Genomic DNA, 19,653 nt, shown 5'->3' with positions numbered 1-19,653 from the left:
TCTTTTGGAAAAATTGTCGAATCAAAATTCTTTTAAGGGAGACACAACATCATATCATGATTATAATGTATACCAAGTTTCAAAGAGATCCGTTGAAAAATGTAGGAGGAGATTGCCATAAACATAGAAATTCCAAGTGTTGTAATAGGGACCCCAGGTCAACAAGGGTCTCTCCATGTCTTCTTAGCAGAGGACACCAAAGTTAACGTCAAATTTAACTAGGAATACCCAGGTCAATAAGGGTCTCTTCTATGTCTTCTTAGCAGAGGACACCAAAGTTAACGTAAAATTCAACTAGGAATACCAGATCAGATGCCTCTTACGATACACATGCCTTAGGGTACAGCATCTCTATTAATGGTTTCTCAAATGTCCCCGAGGGGTTGGGGGGTACATTACTACCGTAGTCACCTTCTATAACTTGCATTGGAATACATTAGGTCTATTACTTCAAAGAACCTATACTGACTATACCTAGAAGCAAGCCACTAATCCAGTGAAACAGAGAGGAATTGACCAAAAGTGAAAGAAGCTTTTCTGATGTACATTGACAACCTACTTTTGGACATGGGTGAGGAGGCTGAAGGATTTCCGAGTCAGTCCAGTGTTGATCCATTTATCCAGATGCAGCATCAGGAGATGATTTGTAAAGACCAGGTCCTCAAGGAAGGAGCCGCCGAGTAGCTCTATGGAGCAGTGGCGTACCAGGTATACCATCAGTTGGGGCAGGTCTGTCATAGCTGCCAGCGTCTCTGTAACACATACAGATGGCATCTGTAACAATTTTGTATGAAGAGTTACTATTTAATGTGTGACATTTTTCTATTTCATGTATGTGTACTTTTACTTTCTAAGTGAGAATTTTTGCTATATCCATACTAGCCCACATTTTGGAGGGAGACACCTTATTTTGGACCTTAAAACTAACATTTTCAACCAGTAAATTTGCTTTAAAACTATTCCCCTATTCTAATATCAAATTGCTTCATCGGAAAGAACAATTCAAAAGACGCCATTATAAAGCGTTATTTAGTATATACACACATTCTATCAATGTTTGTAATTTTCAGCATGCGGAGGCTCCCATAAGGAAATTACAAAATGTTGCAAAGTATCTATATAATTTATGAAATTTTAATACTTCCTTTGAGTAAAGTATTACTGTTTCTAACATGTGAAGTTTTCCTTTTTCATTTGTGAAGATTTAATGTTTCAAGTGCGAAATTTGATTGTTTCATAAGTTAAGTTTTATGGTTATGTTTTTACTCCTTCGTATGTGAAAACTTCATGTTTCATGACTGAAATGTATTTTTTCTCGTGCATGAAATAGTATTGTCATGTGTGAAGTTTTAATATTCATGTGTGCACTGTGAAGTTACAGTATATACTCTATGTAAAGTGTACTGTGAAGTTACAGTATATTCTCTATGTAAAGTGTACTGTGAAGTTACAGTATATTCTCTATGTAAAGTGTACTGTGAAGTTACAGTATATTCTCTATGTAAAGTGCACTGTGAAGTTACAGTATGTTCTCTATGTAAAGTGTACTGTGAAGTTACAGTATATTCTCTATGTAAAGTGTACAGTGAAGTTACAGTATATTCTCTATGTAAAACTGACTGTGAAGTTACAGTATATTCTCTATGTAAAACTGACTGTTGAGGCCCTGGATGTATTGTTTCTCTTCCTCATTCAGATTGTCCACTTGTTGAACATTATACAGGAACTCCAAGATTTCCTTCAGAGCACATAGTGCCAGGTGTAATCTAAAATACAAGACACGATGTATAAATCAAATAGTGACATGGAGACCACAGGAATGTACTCTTGAAATCTATTCCCTCTAATTAACTCAGATTCTAGGCTAAGACCAAATTCTTATTCCAATGATAAATAAAACTACACAATGTGTCAGTGATTTGGAAGAATTCAGAAAGACATAAAGCTGAATATCATTTTCAAAGTTTACATTTTACTTTTTGACCATGACACATTTTATTTCAGCAAGTTTCAACAAAAGATCCCAGAGGGATCTTGGCACCCACCATTGTACCATCTTCATTAGTTCTTTGTCAGTTTCTTCTTTTCTCTAATCTGTTTGATCAAGTCATGTTAACAGTAAGTTCACCTTGAGGTAACTTTTGTTCTAAACTTAATATAGTGTACTGCTGTGTATAAAATACAACCTTCAAAGTGAGTTTGTCATTTCACATATTTACTAGTACAGTACTTACCAGTAATGGGAAAGAAATAGAACCGATCATTACAATATAATAAAGATCTGTTTAGTTCTTCCTTCTGGCATTTTGTTTTTATGATCAGTCTCAAAATATAACATGCACAATGAGGGGTCAAGGGGAACCCACATATCAAATTTGAGAAAGATCCCTCAAGTTATTCCTAAGAAATAGCACTAAATGTCAAAAATCGAAGATGGCTGCCAGTCGCCCTTTTTTTTTTATCTGAACAGTTTCAAAAGTTAACTCGTCCAATAAAGGACAGTGGGGAACCTGCATATGAAATTTGAGAAAGAACCCTCCAGTACTTGCTGGGAAATAGCACTAACAAACCTTAACTGTCAAATCAAAGATTTGTGTATCCGATCTGTCTCATAAGAAAACATGCACAACTATATACCAAGGGGAACCTACATGTCAAATTTGAGAAAGATCCCTCCAGTGCTTCCTAAATAATAGCAATAACAAACTTTCACTGTAAAAATCCAAGACGGCTGCCTGTAGGCCATTTTGTTCATGCACAACTACAGATCAAGGAGAGCCTACATAACAAATTTGGGAAAGATCCCTCAAGTACTTCCTGAGAAATAGCGATAACAAAATTTAATGTCACAATCCAAGATGGTGGCCTGTCATCCATTTGGTTTATCTGATCAGTCTCAAAATTAAACATGCACAACTACATACCAAGGGAACCTACACATAAAATTTGAGAAAGATCTCTCAAGTACTTCTTGAGAAATAGCCAATGTCAAAATCCAAGATGGCTGCCTGTCGGCCATTTTGATATACTGATCAGTCTCAAAAGAAAATATGCACAACTAGGGACCAAGGGGAACCTACATATAAACTTTGAGAAAGATCTCTCTGGTACTTCCTGAGAAATATCGATAACAAAAATTGTTTAGGGAGGGACTACGGAACATGAAGCAGGGCGATTTGAATAGCCCACATTCAGATGATGGTGCGCTAAAAAGCTGGGTTGAGTACAGAATGCATGCTTGGGAATGAGAAATGATTCATGAATATGAGCCCAGGTGTAATTGACAACAGACATTATGCACACACAAAATCAAATATAATCTACAACACATCTGATGGCCAAAATTACAAATGAGCTCATATTGTTTCATGAAAATATATTTTCAGATTTTTTAAATGCGTTTCAGCTATTTATATATATATATATATAATAAAAACAGTCATACCCAAAAATTGGTAAATAACGGACTTTCCAATGTCAATCAAACACCTTGTGATATTTCAATTTAGAATCTTAAGTCAGACCTAAACTTTCCTCTTCCCGTAAAATATTACACCACATTTTTTATGAGAACAAGTGGAATCATTGAAGTATCAATCAATATGGTAATGTCACTACACACACTTACTTCTGGGGCTCTTTCTTTGTAAACGTCTGGTGCACAAAGATGTCCTCTGCTCTGATGAAGCATTGGTATGTGAGATAACCAACCATGTCCTTTGTCAAAACTTGTCTACAACAGTCACAAACGATTGGATATAAGTATATATATCACATGAAAAAAATTGCCAAAGCTCATTGGATAATTACACATCACTCCCTGGATCACTTCATGTCACTCTGTGGGAAAAGTGTATCTCTATAATGCTTGGTACTAGCTAGCATGATCAGCTTGTTGTAGGAATCATTATTTCTTTTTTTAACTACCAGTTCTACTTTTATGGGTGGTAAATAATTGGCTGTTATATATACTAAAACCAGTATTGCTTTCTGTTGATGACACTTTGAAAGAATGTTTCCAATTTTCTTTTAATTAAAAACTTCAATTCTATATCTTATTTCAATAATGACATGCCTGTTATACTAAAACAAGTACTGCTTTCTGTTGATGACACTCTGAAAGAATGTTTCCAATTGTTAAAAATGATATTTTTCAATGAAGAGAAGTATACAACTTAACAATGAAAGAATCATCCTGCATGAAAAAAAAGTTCATTCACAGATAACTGGGATGTATGAACATTTAACCTAGAAGTGACATCATCTACAAACATCAGTATATTGTCTCTAAACCCAAGCAACAAGCACTGTTCAGTTTGATTAATTGAACTGATTGATCGACTACAGAGTCATTATCTGGAGCCTGTTCATTTATGCGGAACAACCGGTTTGCACGTTTATAAATGTAACAATTTCGGGTATAAATCATACATAAATGTTTATGCAGGCCTTCCAAGGCTTTGTCGAGGCTCGTCTGAAAGCAGCATCAGATTACTAGGTCCGACCTTATTTAATAAACGAACAACTGCAGTCCGACCGGTTTAACAGTTTAAACGAAAATGGCCCAGTTTAAGTATGAATAATTGTGGGTAGATATTGTGGCATTTTCAGTAGAGTGACTTGTAATTTCAAGCCTATCTCCTTGGTAGATACTAACAAGGTTTAAGCACCTAATATCTATTTCAGTTGAACACTTACTTGACAGATTTTACTGGCAATTGTGTTGTTTTTGCAAATCTCATGAACAATGCTAACATCCAGAACAGGTAAGCTTCGTCCAACACAATGTCTTTAGATGTCAACTGGTTCTACAAGTCCAAAGAGAACATAATGTACACAAGTGTCAACCTCTGAAACCTCCAATGAGGGAGGTCTCCCTCATTCCATATTTCCAATGAGGAAGGTCTCCCTCATTCCATATTTCCAATGAGGGAGGTCTCCCTCATTCCACATTTCCAATGAGGGAGGTCTCCCTCATTCCACATTTCCAATGAGGGAGGTCTTCTTCATTCCACATTTCCAATGAGGGAGGTCTCCCTCATTTCACATTTCCAATGAGGGAGGTCTCCCTCATTCCAAATTTCCAATGAAGGAGGTCTTCCTCATTCCACATTTCCAATGAGGGAGGTCTCCCTCATTCCACATTTTCAATGAGGGAGGTCTCCCTCATTCCACATTTCCAATGAGGGAGGTCTTCCTCATTCCACATTTCCAATGAGGGAGAAAGTGTTTGAAGCAGGTCTGAAACTGCTTTGCTAAATTTATCTTTCCCTTTTTATTTATCAAAATAACTCCAAAAAACATTCATTTGATTCAAACACACCTGTTACACACATCCTGCACTAACTAGGAGATCATTTGAACACAGGATGTAAATTTTGAGTTTTGACGGAGATCGGTAAATTTTGATCAAAATGAGGGAGGGTAGACAGCTATAATGTATCTTTTACACAGAACTAATTGATATATAAGCCACTCTATCCCCTACTTTGATAAAAGACACCATATCTTATAAACAATTTTTCAGAGGTCATCAGCTTCCAAGTACTACAGAATAATTTCATCACACTGAACCACATATAACCATGATAACATATTCAGTTCAGAAGAAGAGTTTTACATTTTGTAATAGTATTATCAATTATAGCCATGTCTGACCAATCATGAACCAGCTACCGCTATTTGAAAATTAGTTTAGACTAGAAATTGGTCTGAAGTATAAAATAGAGCAATGCCCTTAAACAGTTTATTAGGTCTGAAATGTTAACAATAAATTAGCTTACCATTATGTCAGAAATGACGGCCATGAAACCACCTTTTAAAATCCTTGTAGTGAACGTTGTTAGTTTGTCTCTGGAGAAAAGATCACAGGATGGTACGACTTATTAAAGAAATATTATAATTATTATTACACATGAGCAACCTGAAATCTGATTTGTGGAGACAACTTGTGAAGTAATGACTTTTCTCAGACCTCTACTATCAATATCAGCAAACAGACCCTTTCCCAACGAAAATTAACTTCTATTTTTACCAATTTACAAATTATATGGTTTTTTTTGCAATTCATGCATAATGTTATTAAGATATGTTAAAAAAAGTATACATATGTACAAATATTTCAAGAAATAGGCTACATCGAAAAAGTGATCTTCCAAATTTCACAATTACAAAATTGTTTGTTGATAAATTTCCAAAATAGAAAAATAATCTCTTTCCAAAAGTAAGGGCTAGAAAAAACCCAGACAAAGAACAAAGACCACAACGTACCTGAATTCTACCATTCCTTCCGACGTCCAAAGTGACATGGTCGCTGTGATCTTAAGGAGATTGTTGGACTCTCGGCGAAGGAGAAAGCTATCAAAGTTGTCTGAACTCTGGCTACCCTGTTCACTGCCGTCTAGGATGCTACAGGTGTTATCAAACACGTGATTTAGGCCACACGTATCTGACCCATCTAGGTCGGACATTCGTCCTCCTCCCATGGGCATACACTCGATCATTGGCTCCCAATGCACCTTATTGTCGGTCAGGTTTGAAAACAGTCCATTTGTCTGTAATAGAATTTCAAAAATTATAAGATCAGTGGAAATTTACCGGTAATGTGATTTGAATCTGTACATTGACAATTTTATTTTAGGTAAATTTGACAAGAAACTAACTTTTTCAAGACACATAATTTATATTATATGACCTTAACTTGACATGAAGACATTTTTCAGGCCAAATTAAGGTCAAACTCTGGTCAAATGTTTAACCTGAAAATGACTTATTTGCTCCTTTCAGATCAAATTGGCTTGGAAATTTGACCTTCACCTGAATTTGACCTCATCTGACATGAAGAAATTTTGCCAATGTGAAAATCTGGTCATGGAAATTGACACAAATATACACTACCTTAAGACCTTACAAAAGGCATTTTAAGATTCATTTTGTAACACACTTGATAATAAATATCCCATACATCAATATATGTATGTTCAGACAAACACATGACAGCAAACACCGATTCTATTCTTTCACATTTCTTAGCCATAAAATTGATAGCCTGTCAGGTTTGAGTCCCTTAGGTTATCATTTGTACTTATTGTGTCCACACACAGGTGGAGAATCATTTGTACTTATTGTGTCCACACACAGGTGGAGAATCATTTGTACTTATTGTGTCCACACACAGGTGGAGAATCATTTGTACTTATTGTGTCCACACACAGGTGGAGAATCATTTGTACTTATTGTGTCCACACACAGGTGGAGAATCATTTGTACTTATTGTGTCCACACACAGGTGGAGAATCATTTGTACTTATTGTGTCCACACACAGGTGGAGAATCATTTGTACTTATTGTGTCCACACACAGGTGGAGAATCATTTGTACTTATTGTGTCCACACACAGGTGGAGAATCATTTGTACTTATTGTGTCCACACACAGGTGGAGAATCATTTGTACTTATTGTGTCCACACACAGGTGGAGAATCATTGGCTGGAGATTCAGTTGAATACTCATACACAGACTTACCTTCCCTTTATATATCATCCAGCTGACCTGCATGATACCACTACTCCACTTGCTCTGTAATAAACAGCACACATATATACACAATCTGTAATTATCATCACTGCATCTCGTTAATAAGCCCAAAGACCATTAATATAGAAGATATATATACTGAAAACAGGCTGTAACAGTTTAGTGACACACAAAAGACAGACTTTTACAATTTGGGTTATGTTGATTGGATGTATTATACTAAATAACTAAATTATATGATTAAACAGAAATATTAGTAAATACCATTTCTTTCTTTTGAAGAAGAGAAACAAGGACATCTTCATATCCACAATCCAACAGGAGTCTGTAATGGAAGAACAAATGTATATCAGTAAGTTTGTTACATGTATTAAAGGATATAGACTACCTACTGAAATTAATCTCCTTTAAAAAAGAGTTCTTTACTTTGAAAACTAAAATATCAACGTTACATATGCTACATTACCTTGTGACTGCTTGGGACTGTTCTATCCTTCATGTATTATACACTAACATGTATTGGAGAGAGAGATATCCTACACCCATAGCTATGGAAGATAGAAATATCCTATACTCCTGTGCAACTGCTGTCATAAATGGGACAATGATTTTACACACAAGAAACATATATCCAATTTGTCCAGAAAATTATGTAGATCGTCTAGGACTTCACCAAAATAATTCCTTTGACCTACTGGACTCAGTATAATTCTGTAAGAGCAACGCCTACCAGATTTGTTGTGACTTTGGCCAAGTATTACCTACCTCACATGTTCTATGTGCTGAATCAAAGTGGACTGATCTGGGTTGGACTCGTACATATAAAGAAGATTGCGAATCATGAAAATACAGTTGTTTATCGCCAGCACTGCATCATCCATTAGGTCGTATGGTCCAGCCTGAGAAAATCAAAAATAATTCACAATACTGCAAACAAATGAAAATGGTTCATAACAATTATGCAGGATTATTAATCTTTTGTGGAAAACTTTTGGTCCTATACTCTGTAATCAACACTGTTGCACACTCCATGCCAGTAAGATCCTGACCAAATATATGACTCTTGTTTTATTGCTAAAGGAACAAAATAAAAGCAAAAAAAAGCTCATGGGGACGAGAACACTGCACTTATTTATACACAAATTATAGAATTATAGTATACTGCACTTCAGTTTTGATGTTATTTGTACCTCCTCTAGAAGGAGCTTCACTTCCCCTAGGATGGGTGTGAGGAAAGCTCTACAAAATGACTTTTCGATGGTCTTTTTGATGGCCTTCTCCAGCTCTGTGGCCCAGGGAGGTTTGGTTCTCTCTCCCACACTTGTCTCCAAATAACAATCCACAGGATTGGTCAGCAGGATCATAAGTCTACAACAAAACTCATATTTTACAGGCATAATTCAAACCTCAATAATGTACAAGTTGTTTTAATTGGAATAAGTTGTTTTAATTGGAATAAAGCTTCTAAAGTAAAAAAAAGAAAAGGTTGTTAAAGGTTCTGACAATTTAAAAACATATGCTAGGTTGGTAGATATATTTTAACCTTTGATAACAAAATGTATAAATATCACAGGGAATAAGTTGATGTATTAACTACAATTACTTGAATCCCAGCTGGCACAAGGCATAAAAGGTGAAATTTAGCAAAATTTAAATGAAAACACTCACGATAAATAAGTTCAGTATTCAGGAATATTTCCAAGATGGATTGATTTTCAAAATAATTACAATTTCAGACATTTCTTAGAAGTTACTTTTTACAATCCTAATACAGAATTCTGACTTTCTCTTAGAAGTTGCTTTTTACAATCCAAATACAGAATTCTGACTCTCTCTCTTAGAAGTTGCTTTTTTACAATCCTAATACAGAATTCTGACTTTCTCTTAGATCAAGATATTGAAAAAATCCCCCTTACATTATAATTATAAGCTAACAAACTACAACATTTGGTAACACTAGGATTCTAGCCGAGATAGAGAAAACTCACCTAAGTGCTTCCTGCAAGTTAGTGTGGTCATCCTGGATGTACATTATCAGGGGCAACAATTCCTGTAGCCAAAATGTAGTCAGGTGAAAAATACACTATCATGTTAATTAGATACATGTACATGATGTAGGATTATAACTATGCTATAGATTATAATTAATTTAGCAGTACCATGGTACATTTTAGGTATACCTCTGACTGAGGTACGATTTAGGTATACCTCTGCCTGAGATATGATTTAGGCACATTTAAGGTATACGTACCTCAGTCAGAGGTACGATTTAGGCACATTTTAGGTATACCTCAGTCAGAGGTATAAAAAAGGCACATTTTAGGCATGCCTTAAATGTGCCTAAAATGTACCTATATTGAACAGGTTTTAACCCCTCTTATTCTGTCCTCTTTTTTTTTCTTACCAAAAATGTACCTAAGGCATGGCTTAAGTACCCCAAAAAGTGTACCTCAAATGTACCTTTTTTTCCCCTGGGATTATACAACTACATACCAAATTTAAACAAATTAGTCAATATATTAATTGCGACCAATCAGAGGCAACAGCAGCCATCTTCGATGACAAATTGGAAAGGCCTTAAACACACACCTCTCGATAAACAAACACTCGTATAAAGTTTTGTTAAATTCTGAACAGCTTTTGTGAAAAGCTGATTACAACACAGTATATCCCAGGCTACCTAACTTTGTTGTGAAAATTTCTAACATTGGTTACAGTAATGTAAGTCAGTTATTTAAATATATAATTACAATAACATGTAATATCAGGGGAAGATAAAACAGTGACATCATGATCAGGTAAGTGATTAATAGTAACAATGTAAAGTTAGACTACTATATAGGCATAGGTAACAAGTCAGTTAACTATTTACAAGCATGAATCTCATACTGTTGTACTGGTAGAGAAATGGAAGTAGTTTCTGAAGCATGACACACTGTTTGATGAATTACCTTCTCGGGGAATTTATTATTAAACAGCAGTCGTCTGTATGTCTTCTCTAGTGTGTCTTTCATCAGGAACTCTACATTCTCCTCTAGTATCTCTGTGGGAAACAAAAGTCGGTGTTACTGTCCTGACGTATGCAGGTGTTTCTGTCCTGACGTATGCAGGTGTTTTCGCACATTTCACAGTACCCTATTAGCACTCTTCCAGTATTTTTCATGAATATAGCCGGTGAAATACATGTTTCTGACGTATAGAATTCTTTTCTTTTTAGCCGCTAATTTAAACTTGCTACAAATGAAACCCCTGTGTATGTATAAACATGTACGTACACCTCAACATCCTTAAAGTATAAAGTCTCGCAACTTTCCTACAGTATTATATAAATACAAGCCTGAATCAAAAAACGTTTTCATTATATGTTACATCTGCTTTAAATGTATATTCATAGAAATGTATAGGTTAGATTATTACTGGCCTTTTCAGGGAGTTTTAATAATTTAATATTATTCTCAGTTGTATTGTAGCAAATTGGAAATATAACAAATATAAGGCAACAGGCCCATGGTACTACCACTGCCCAGGTATATATAGCTCAGCTGGTTAGACAGGCAGTATATGATGATTGGAGGTCCAGGCTTAATACTGGTCCAGCCCTGTCGATTTTTACTGTCAAAACATTTCTGATATTTTTTAACTGGTTTCAATTTTCGTTTTTCTCTCGAAAAGTCCTGCAAAGGATGGTTTTCATTTCAGAAAGGATTTTTTTAAGCTATAGTCATGCTGGAAAAAAAGTTAAAGGGTATTGTTACAGTTTCTGGCAGCGAGATCCTCAAGTGGAATCATTAATATTAGCATTTAACATATCATGCAAATGGATTTGAAGAGATATGTACTGACCTTGACTGTTACAGGACGGGATATAGACACCATCCTCCACCATACCCAGGTTACTCGACAGGCTGTTCAGCCCGTCAACATTCATGATATGCCACTCCATTTTGACTAGATCTGTATCCTCACTTCAGATGTGTTAATACAGCAAATCTATTTTCTGCAGCATATATCTGTAATAGAAATTACAATATGAGTCGCATGCACAGAAAAGGATTGTCTTGATTGATTTGGTATACATACATATATATGCATTAACTATATTGCATATGTAGCTGGTGTATTGTCAATGTACAGACTGATTGCTTACACTGATGTACAATCTTCTGGCATAAGATTACCAGCTAACAAGTCACTACAAAGCTATAGTTAATTTTCACAATGCCAAATGCATGGATAGACCAGGATACAAACCCAGCCCTTTACCATCTGAGTTATCGCCAGTGATGATGATGTACCTGGATGCCAGCAAATATACCCAGTTAATTTTAGCTACACACTGACTTTAGTACATTTATCTTTAAAAGTTTTCATAATCTCATTAATACGGGGGGGGGGGTGATCCAACGTCCGTGAATGAATGTACGTATTGGTTCAGCGCCTCCAAGGGATGGATTCCTATGGAATTTGATAGTCCAGTCCAGGGGGTAATGGAAATGAAGTAAAAAGATGACTGGACAACATCCACTTGAAGTTACTTGGCAAATTTATTGCAGTTTACTAGTTTCAGCTTATTAGATAATCCGTCGTCAGAACAATTGTATACAATTAAAAACAGACCTAAAGTATGAAATGCGGTGCCTCTGCCTGGCAACGATCACAAGGTGTAAATAGTGACGTCATAGTTAATGAGTCCATAATTTGGCAGACTTTTCCAAGCTAACACATGACTATGGCAGAGTTAATGATGAATGCATTGTGAGTAGTAAATAAAGATCATGATAACAATGATGGATTATCATTACTTGAAAATGGATATTGTAAAGTACATGTATACTACACTAGTGGTAATTAGATAACAGTATTCATTGGATAAATGGTGCTGAAGTGTCCAGGTAGGTAAACAAATGGATTAAAGTTCCGTGTGCTTCGCCGGTACCACTCTGAAGATGGGTTTGACGTCTCTACCGTGGTTCCAGGTCTCCTTGAAGGTAGTTGGCGGTTTGGTTTCACTTTTGGAATTACGGAAAATGGGAACGGTAGATATAATTGGGTTCGTATCATTCACCCTTTCAAACCACCTAATAATTTTCGGTTGGATTTATCAATGGGTAGATTTTCCATATTTGCCGAGATTGAATAATGTACTAACAGTTTGTTATTGTCCCGATAAATGCGTTGACTTTGATGGGCTGGGGTAATAATAATCACATTAAGTATACATGTCAACTTAAGAAATTAAAACTTGGAGAAAAGTTTGTGAACAACATTTTGGACATGCAACAATGGATTCACTTTATTTTCAATCTGGTTAAAAATAAAATTGGGCATAATATATATCATTTTTTAAGTGACAACATGATCAAGTGTATTTTTTTTTTCATTTTTTTTTTCAAATACTACATTAACATCAAGCGAGTCTTTATGAAAAATAACGATCAGATTTGGCCGATATATATTCATAAAAAAAGAATAATTCTAAGATAATTATCGGGATTTCTACCTGTCTGATCAATGTTTTATCAAGGATTTCCCTCCTACAACACATGCGCATAGCACGCCATTTCATTGTAAACAAAATGACTAGCCATGGTGAGTGAAAATTGTGACCGCGTCCGAGTGAGCTACGACAACTATGAAGCGAAAATTTACCAATATTAGGTCAAAAGATGGCGCAAGGATGTGAGAACGTGGCAACAATACTCGAGAAATAAAACTCCTGAAAATTACGAACACTACAGGTTAGCAAGAAATAGAGCAACTGTAAATAGCTCAAAGGAAAGGAGTTGGGGAGTATATGAGGAAAAAGTGGCAAAAGATCTAAAGGCCAACCCGAAAAACTTTTGGAAATATGTCTGATCAAAAACAAAAGTAAAGGAAAACAGTACCAAGTCTAGAAACGGATGGAGGCAACTTGGAAGTAGATCAATGTGCGAAAGCAAAAATACTTAACTACTTCTTAAGTAGTGTTTGTACAGAGTAAGACACCAGGAAAATTCCAGAAGTAGAAAATTCAATCAATGTAGTAACATCCATTCTCACAATAAACCAAGATACATTAAGTACAGTTTTCAAAAATTTGGCAAAACTAGATGGAGAAAAATCACCGGGACCAGTGTGTTCACATACATTTCAATTTTCAACAGGGCCCAATGAATATTCCTTTCTATAAATCCATAATTAGGTAAGAATAATTTCGTGTCAAATACATAAATAATGAGTTTTTCCTCTTTCGAAGTGAAGCAGACAACATTTGCCATGATTTTCCGATTAATACAAAAATGGATTACATGTAATGTTCTTCAAGCGAAATACAAACAAACTCAATTTCATTTCGTTCCGTTCGAAATTATCCCTGCTACTTTGTATCAACCCAGGAAGCCATGTTGTAGAAGTAGGTCAAAGAAGTGCAACAACGACATGGACATGTATTTTGAGTGTTATATCCCGTAATATACCATATATTTGTGTCTGTGGCATACATATGAGATCTATATTATATGAACTGTGAGTAGACATCGTTGTCATGAACTGTTCACCACTTAATTGAGTTTTTCAAGCCGATTTTGTTCCGCCCGGATTTCGGGCAGAATCTGCATCAAAGAATTACCTTGTGCGTCGCAGTCGGCAAAATTATATCCGATAGAAAAAGGCCGACCAGTGGCCTCTTACAGTCTTATGTTATAGGAGTAAGAGTAAAGATGACTGGAATGCAGTGAATGGCTTTAAATCTACTTTGAACCATCATTGGAAGGATTTTGAAGCAAAGTTCAACCCAAGTGACCTAAGTCACGCAGGAACTATATATATATATTGTACATAAATTAATGTTGAATATACAGCAGGCACTGATGAGGTGCATCATATAGAGCATAAAATCAAGAATATAAATAAATATCGAGTAAAAGATATTAAGGAGCGTTATAGGATGAAGCTTATATAACTGATGTAAATAGATACAGCTGACCTATATGAACCAATATGGGGCGAATAGTCTCATTGACTATATTCAATAGTGCGAAACGTCTAATAAACCCTATTTTGGAACATCTAGACACACATATACATATATACAATTGATACAGTCATCTATATTTAATGAAGAGCTTGTCGGAATAGCAAACTGACTTGTAATATTAAAGAAATATCATACATGTGTCCATTTATTTGAAATGACGAAACGTCTTCACCTATACGTAACAACATCTCACAATCGCGTGAAACTGTCACCATTACGTACGAAATTGCTAATCTTGAAGAATTGTCGTTGGTGGCATACTTTGAATATCAGGAAAATAATTGGAATAAACTTACTACGATATGTGTGTGCTCCTCAAGTCCTCCTGGGTATTGTGAATCAGCTAGATATCAACCAGAGTCTGTCCATTCTACACTTCGCCGCCATGTCGCAAAGACAACATATTTATGCGCATTAGTCCATTGCGCATATATTTTTCTGTGGATCAGACAACGTGCTTTACAGTCACGTGTAGATCTGAGCATGCAACACAAATTCACGTGTCCCCGTGTTGTTTGTCGTTGCACGTTGTTCAACGACAAGCCTTAATTAGATGTATTTTTCACAGATCTATATTACAGATCTATAAAAGAAGTTGGACACGTGATGCGACATCGGTTTGTGTTCGAGGCCTTATTAATTGATATAAGTAAGCGCGGATGTTGTGATGGGTGGTAGCCACATAGAAACAAAAGCATGTAGCTAAAAAATGCGCCACCTTGTTGATGAGATATATACATGAAGAGAATCTCGCGGTCACTTAACGGTAAAAGTTGACAGGCTTTGAAGACGGGCGCCTCTCCTTTGTTATCTTCAAAGGGCAGGAATCAGCCTATTTAAAATTCATACTTGTACCGCTTAATGTTTTCAACAAGTTTGATATGTTTCAATAATTATATGGCGGATCAGAGACGTAATATATACGTCGCTGGGCGGATTCATTAAAGCTATAGCGACCATGCAAACCAATTTCAATGTGCAGGCGGATGTTTTAGAATATATATACTAGTTTGCTCTTACAGTTGTTGACGATAGTGCAAAGAAATGTTAAAAGTAAAAAAAAATTAAAAAAAATGATGTTCCGTATCAAGTAATGCGTGTTGCCTGGCTTTATATTCCTTCCAATTCTACAACAATGTTTATATGGCGAAAATTTGCTCGGTGGATAACATATCAGGCCTCAGGGGCATGTTATTTACGGCTAGAACACATAGAGTAGTTTTACAAGTTCTAGGAGTTACGATCGCGTTTCGGTAAACACAAAAATGCCACCTCTTCAATTGGGAGGGGGTGGGCGCATTTTTACCGACAAGTTAAATCAGAACTCCTAAAACATGTAAAATTACTCTGAAACCCTTGTAGTTTAGGTCCAAATACCGCATATAAATATAAGCTACATATTCTCATGTACCTGTGATCAGGCTAGCAATCGAGGTGTCGCCAGTTTGAAATTCTGTTTCCAGGTATTCAGGCGACGAATAATTCATGTTTTATGTGCGTAGACACCTTAGGGGTCTAAATAATTGGCTACAATTTTAACCATCTTCCTTTTTATACCCAAATATGCTAGACTCATTCAAATGCTCTTCATTCAAGGAATTGAACCAAAAAGGTGTTGACTGAAGGTTGTTAATTCATCACCCTTGGATCATTCATAGCATCTTAATGAGGGGTAATATTTACTACAATTTCGATGTCAACTAATAGTTTTATGACGGACCCACGTACGTCTGCCCCAAAACTGAAAAGAAACCCATGTCTTGTGGGACCTTCATGAAAAAATAATACAGATATAATAAGCAAAATAAAGCCAACAACAGTGTTCCGAGTGTAAGACAGTCAGCGGTAACTAGACCGGGATTCGAACCCTGGACTTCGCTTTTGTTGATTATCTTTATCTTTATCTTTATTATTTCTCATAAAAAAAACGCAAGGTATTCTTTTCTTTTCAGAATGATTTATCCAGGCTATGTCTACAGTTTTTCGCAGTGGTACGGGGATTCATCACGGAATTGGAGTACACGTACGAACTTAAATATAACAAATAATAAAATGGTGTACTCCATGTAGTGACTACTATCCTAGTTTTCTCGATAATATATCGTATAGTAAAACATTAGCTTGTACAGAAGGGAAACAATTGTATGACTCGTGCCCTCTCCGAGCCTCGAACTCACGACCTACGACATCTAATTGCCTTGCCTATACATATCCTCAGCGCCTCGAAGGGCCTCGAACTCGCGACCTACGACATACAATCGCCTAGCCTAGAAATATCCTCCTCACCTCCTCTCCGGGCCTCGAACTCACGACCTACGACACCTAATCACCTAGCCTAGAAATATGGTAACAAATTAATTCTAAACTTTCAAAAGTGGATTAACTCGGGGAAAACTCGCCCTGCCATAGAGCATAATTAGTTTTGTGAAAGAAAATTGTTTCTTTTTCGTTTTAACGCAAAATTAAAAGTCGTAATCATCAAACAAACTGTTCGTCAACGTCTGCCCGTTTTTCACTTTGCCAGGTTTTGTCTTTATATCAGAACGCTTCGAGTGATAGCCGGAAATATCCTCAGGAGCATGGTGGCATCCTCGACACTTCTCTAACCCCCCGGCGGATGGTGTAGTGGTAGGAGCTGTGGATATTTCATGGGTAGGTGATTTGGTGTGTTCTAGTTTGTTTTATTCAAACTTTAGGCCATTGGCCCATCAGTATGCAATATATATTATACACGCATCTGGGACAATGTACAGAGAATGAAGACAATCATATTCCATTGTTTTGTTAATTTGTTTGCCTCATAGATGAATTTTCCTAGTAGACACAATTCGTTAATGTTATGGACACTCAATAACTGAACGACAAAGTAATGGGATTGTCATGTCCTCGCATCGAGTAAAGGATAAACTAATGCGATTGTCACGTCCTCACATCGAGTAAAGGACAAACTAATGGGATTGTCACGTCCTCACATCGAGTAAAGGACAAACTAATGGGATTGTCACGTCATCACATCGAGGAAAGGACAAATTAATGGGACTGTCATGTCCTCACATCGAGTAAAGGACAAAGTAATAGGATTGTTACGTCCTTACATCGAGTAAAGTACAAAGTAATGGGATTGTCACGTCCTTACATCGAGTAAAGGACAAAGGAATGGGATTGTCACGTCCTCACATTGAGTAATGGACAAAGTAATGTAATTGCCACGTCCTCACATCGAGTAAAGGACAGAGTAATGGGGTTGTCACGTCCTCACATCGAGTAAAGGACAAAGTAATGGGATTGTCACGTCCTCACATCGAGTAAAGGACAAAGGAATGGGATTGTCACGTCCTCACATCGAGTAAAGGACAAAGTAATGGGATTGTCACGTCCTCACATCGAGTAAAGGACAAAGTAATGGGGCTGTCACGTCCTCGCATCGAGTAAAGAACAAAGTAATGGGGTTGTCACGTCCTCGCATCGAGTAAAGGACAAAGTAATGGGGTTGTCACGTCCTCGCAGCGGGTAAAGGATAAAGTAATGGGGTTGTCACGTCCTCGCATCGAGTAAAGGACAAAGTAATGGGGCTGTCACGTCCTCACATCGAGTAAAGGACAAACTAATGCGATTGTCACGTCCTCACATCGAGTAAAGGACAATCTAATGGGATTGTCACGTCCTCACGTCGAGTAAAGGACAAATTAATGGGGTTGTCACGTCCTCCCATCAAGAATTCTGCTGGTGACAGAAAAATCACGAGACTCACTAATGGGCGTAATCAAAAACATCAACACCCGTATCACCAGTTTCGCCGAGTGCCTAGAAGTATTGTCACAGAATGTCTTAATCCTTTAGAAGTTCGACGTGCTCTATAAGTAAAATACATAATTGCATACTTAGTTGAACTATTTTTCAGATTGTTCTTTTCCTATGTATACTTGCTACATATTTGTCGATGTGCGCAAGGTATCATTTGGCCTTTTGTGCAATACACATGTTAGCAATGCAAATGTCATTACATTCAAATAAGACGACAGATTAAAATAAAACATTCCAACCATACAAAACAACACAGATCACCTGGCGTAAGCTTTATAGTCGGTAAATGTATCCACAGTATTCATGATTGGTTTGTTTGTGTTTGTGCTAAAGGGTTAGAGGAAGGGAAATTATCATTTAGCAGTCACTTCACATCCACTTTAAATGTGACTTTTTGATCTGATAATGTTAGATAGGGGTGAGCTTGCTGGTTCCAGCGCTTTTTTTCAACATTTCTAGTAGGCCTTATGTACCATCTGTACGAATTTTGCCGATCTAAAACCCCTGAAACGTCTAAAGGTACATATGACGCATCCTTGTTTAATTAAGAGATTCATGTGTGGTTGTTTAACCGTTTACGTAACATTTAATCAACATAACGTGATCTTCCAAAGCTGTTTCCTACAACCCATCGATGACTAATAATGTCAACGATATTAGAATAATGCTTACATAAGAGAAGAGTATTAAAAATGGGAAATTGTATCTTCTGCAGCTAAGATTAAAGTACTTGGAATTAGTATTACCAAAGGAAAGCCTTTTATAATTGATATTTGAGTGTTTTTAATTATCCGTTATCATGTGTTGAGGGTATAACTCAATGTTGAGTTGTATTGAATTCTGAAATAGAACCAGCATTGGTAAACTACAGAGCTTTAAACCCACTTCGTCACTTTAATCATAAGACATTCTTTATGCTTCGGCACTCTGATGACGCAAATTATGACATTTGCAACAAAAAGAAATTCTAATGTGATATCGGGCTCACTGAGGTCGGGCAGTATAATAATACAGGAATAGAACTTGTGATATATGTTGAAGTTGTATTGCACAGTGATCCGTACAATGTGTTACTGATACCAATGACATCATATGAAGACCAACCATTAGATTATTACCTTTTTTTCTTCTTATTTTGTAGAATGGGCGTTCTCCGTCGGTATCAAACGATGATTTTCAGCAATATGGATGATGAATGCTTACAGAATACAATATGTATGGACGTATAACCTTTATAAAGAAGTGCAAAAACATGTATGAATGAGTGTGATTGATATTGCTGTTAAAAGTATCTTGAA

General features: G+C 36.4%; 1 protein-coding gene and 1 long non-coding RNA gene across 6 annotated transcripts in view; one reads left to right on the top strand and one right to left on the bottom strand.

Annotated features, from left to right (window-relative positions):
- LOC110464588 (protein timeless-like) overlaps positions 1 to 14,985 on the bottom strand; it is a 26,570-nt gene extending 11,585 nt beyond the window's left edge. For all 3 annotated transcript variants that reach the window (XR_002464514.1, XR_002464515.1, XM_021519874.1), the window contains exons 1-14: positions 14,848 to 14,985; positions 11,380 to 11,546; positions 10,488 to 10,579; positions 9,525 to 9,586; positions 8,727 to 8,904; positions 8,302 to 8,435; positions 7,801 to 7,861; positions 7,525 to 7,578; positions 6,271 to 6,554; positions 5,784 to 5,853; positions 4,699 to 4,808; positions 3,629 to 3,733; positions 1,657 to 1,766; positions 560 to 752 (exon numbers count right to left, since the gene is read on the bottom strand). Coding sequence is in view for 1 of the 3 variants with exons in the window: in XM_021519874.1 (XP_021375549.1) it covers positions 560 to 752; positions 1,657 to 1,766; positions 3,629 to 3,733; positions 4,699 to 4,808; positions 5,784 to 5,853; positions 6,271 to 6,554; positions 7,525 to 7,578; positions 7,801 to 7,861; positions 8,302 to 8,435; positions 8,727 to 8,904; positions 9,525 to 9,586; positions 10,488 to 10,579; positions 11,380 to 11,479 (1,553 nt within the window). In the remaining 2 variants the exon portion in view is untranslated. The remainder of the gene's footprint in view (positions 1 to 559; positions 753 to 1,656; positions 1,767 to 3,628; positions 3,734 to 4,698; positions 4,809 to 5,783; positions 5,854 to 6,270; positions 6,555 to 7,524; positions 7,579 to 7,800; positions 7,862 to 8,301; positions 8,436 to 8,726; positions 8,905 to 9,524; positions 9,587 to 10,487; positions 10,580 to 11,379; positions 11,547 to 14,847) is intronic.
- LOC110464589 lies at positions 13,582 to 19,653 on the top strand. Of its 3 annotated transcripts, none has more exons than XR_002464517.1 (3): positions 13,582 to 13,961; positions 17,094 to 17,203; positions 19,497 to 19,653. It is a non-coding gene; the product is annotated as an uncharacterized LOC110464589 (long non-coding RNA). The 3 variants fall into 3 exon arrangements; XR_002464516.1 differs by lacking the exon at positions 13,582 to 13,961 and adding an exon at positions 16,504 to 16,574; XR_002464518.1 differs by lacking the exon at positions 13,582 to 13,961 and adding an exon at positions 16,588 to 16,897.

This window comes from Mizuhopecten yessoensis, unplaced genomic scaffold, assembly GCF_002113885.1.
Source record: "Mizuhopecten yessoensis strain PY_sf001 unplaced genomic scaffold, ASM211388v2 scaffold11011, whole genome shotgun sequence".
In the NCBI taxonomy this organism is placed as follows: domain Eukaryota; kingdom Metazoa; phylum Mollusca; class Bivalvia; order Pectinida; family Pectinidae; genus Mizuhopecten; species Mizuhopecten yessoensis.
The sequence above is the reverse complement of the archived record's forward strand: the minus strand, read 5'-3'. Positions and strand labels throughout refer to the sequence as shown.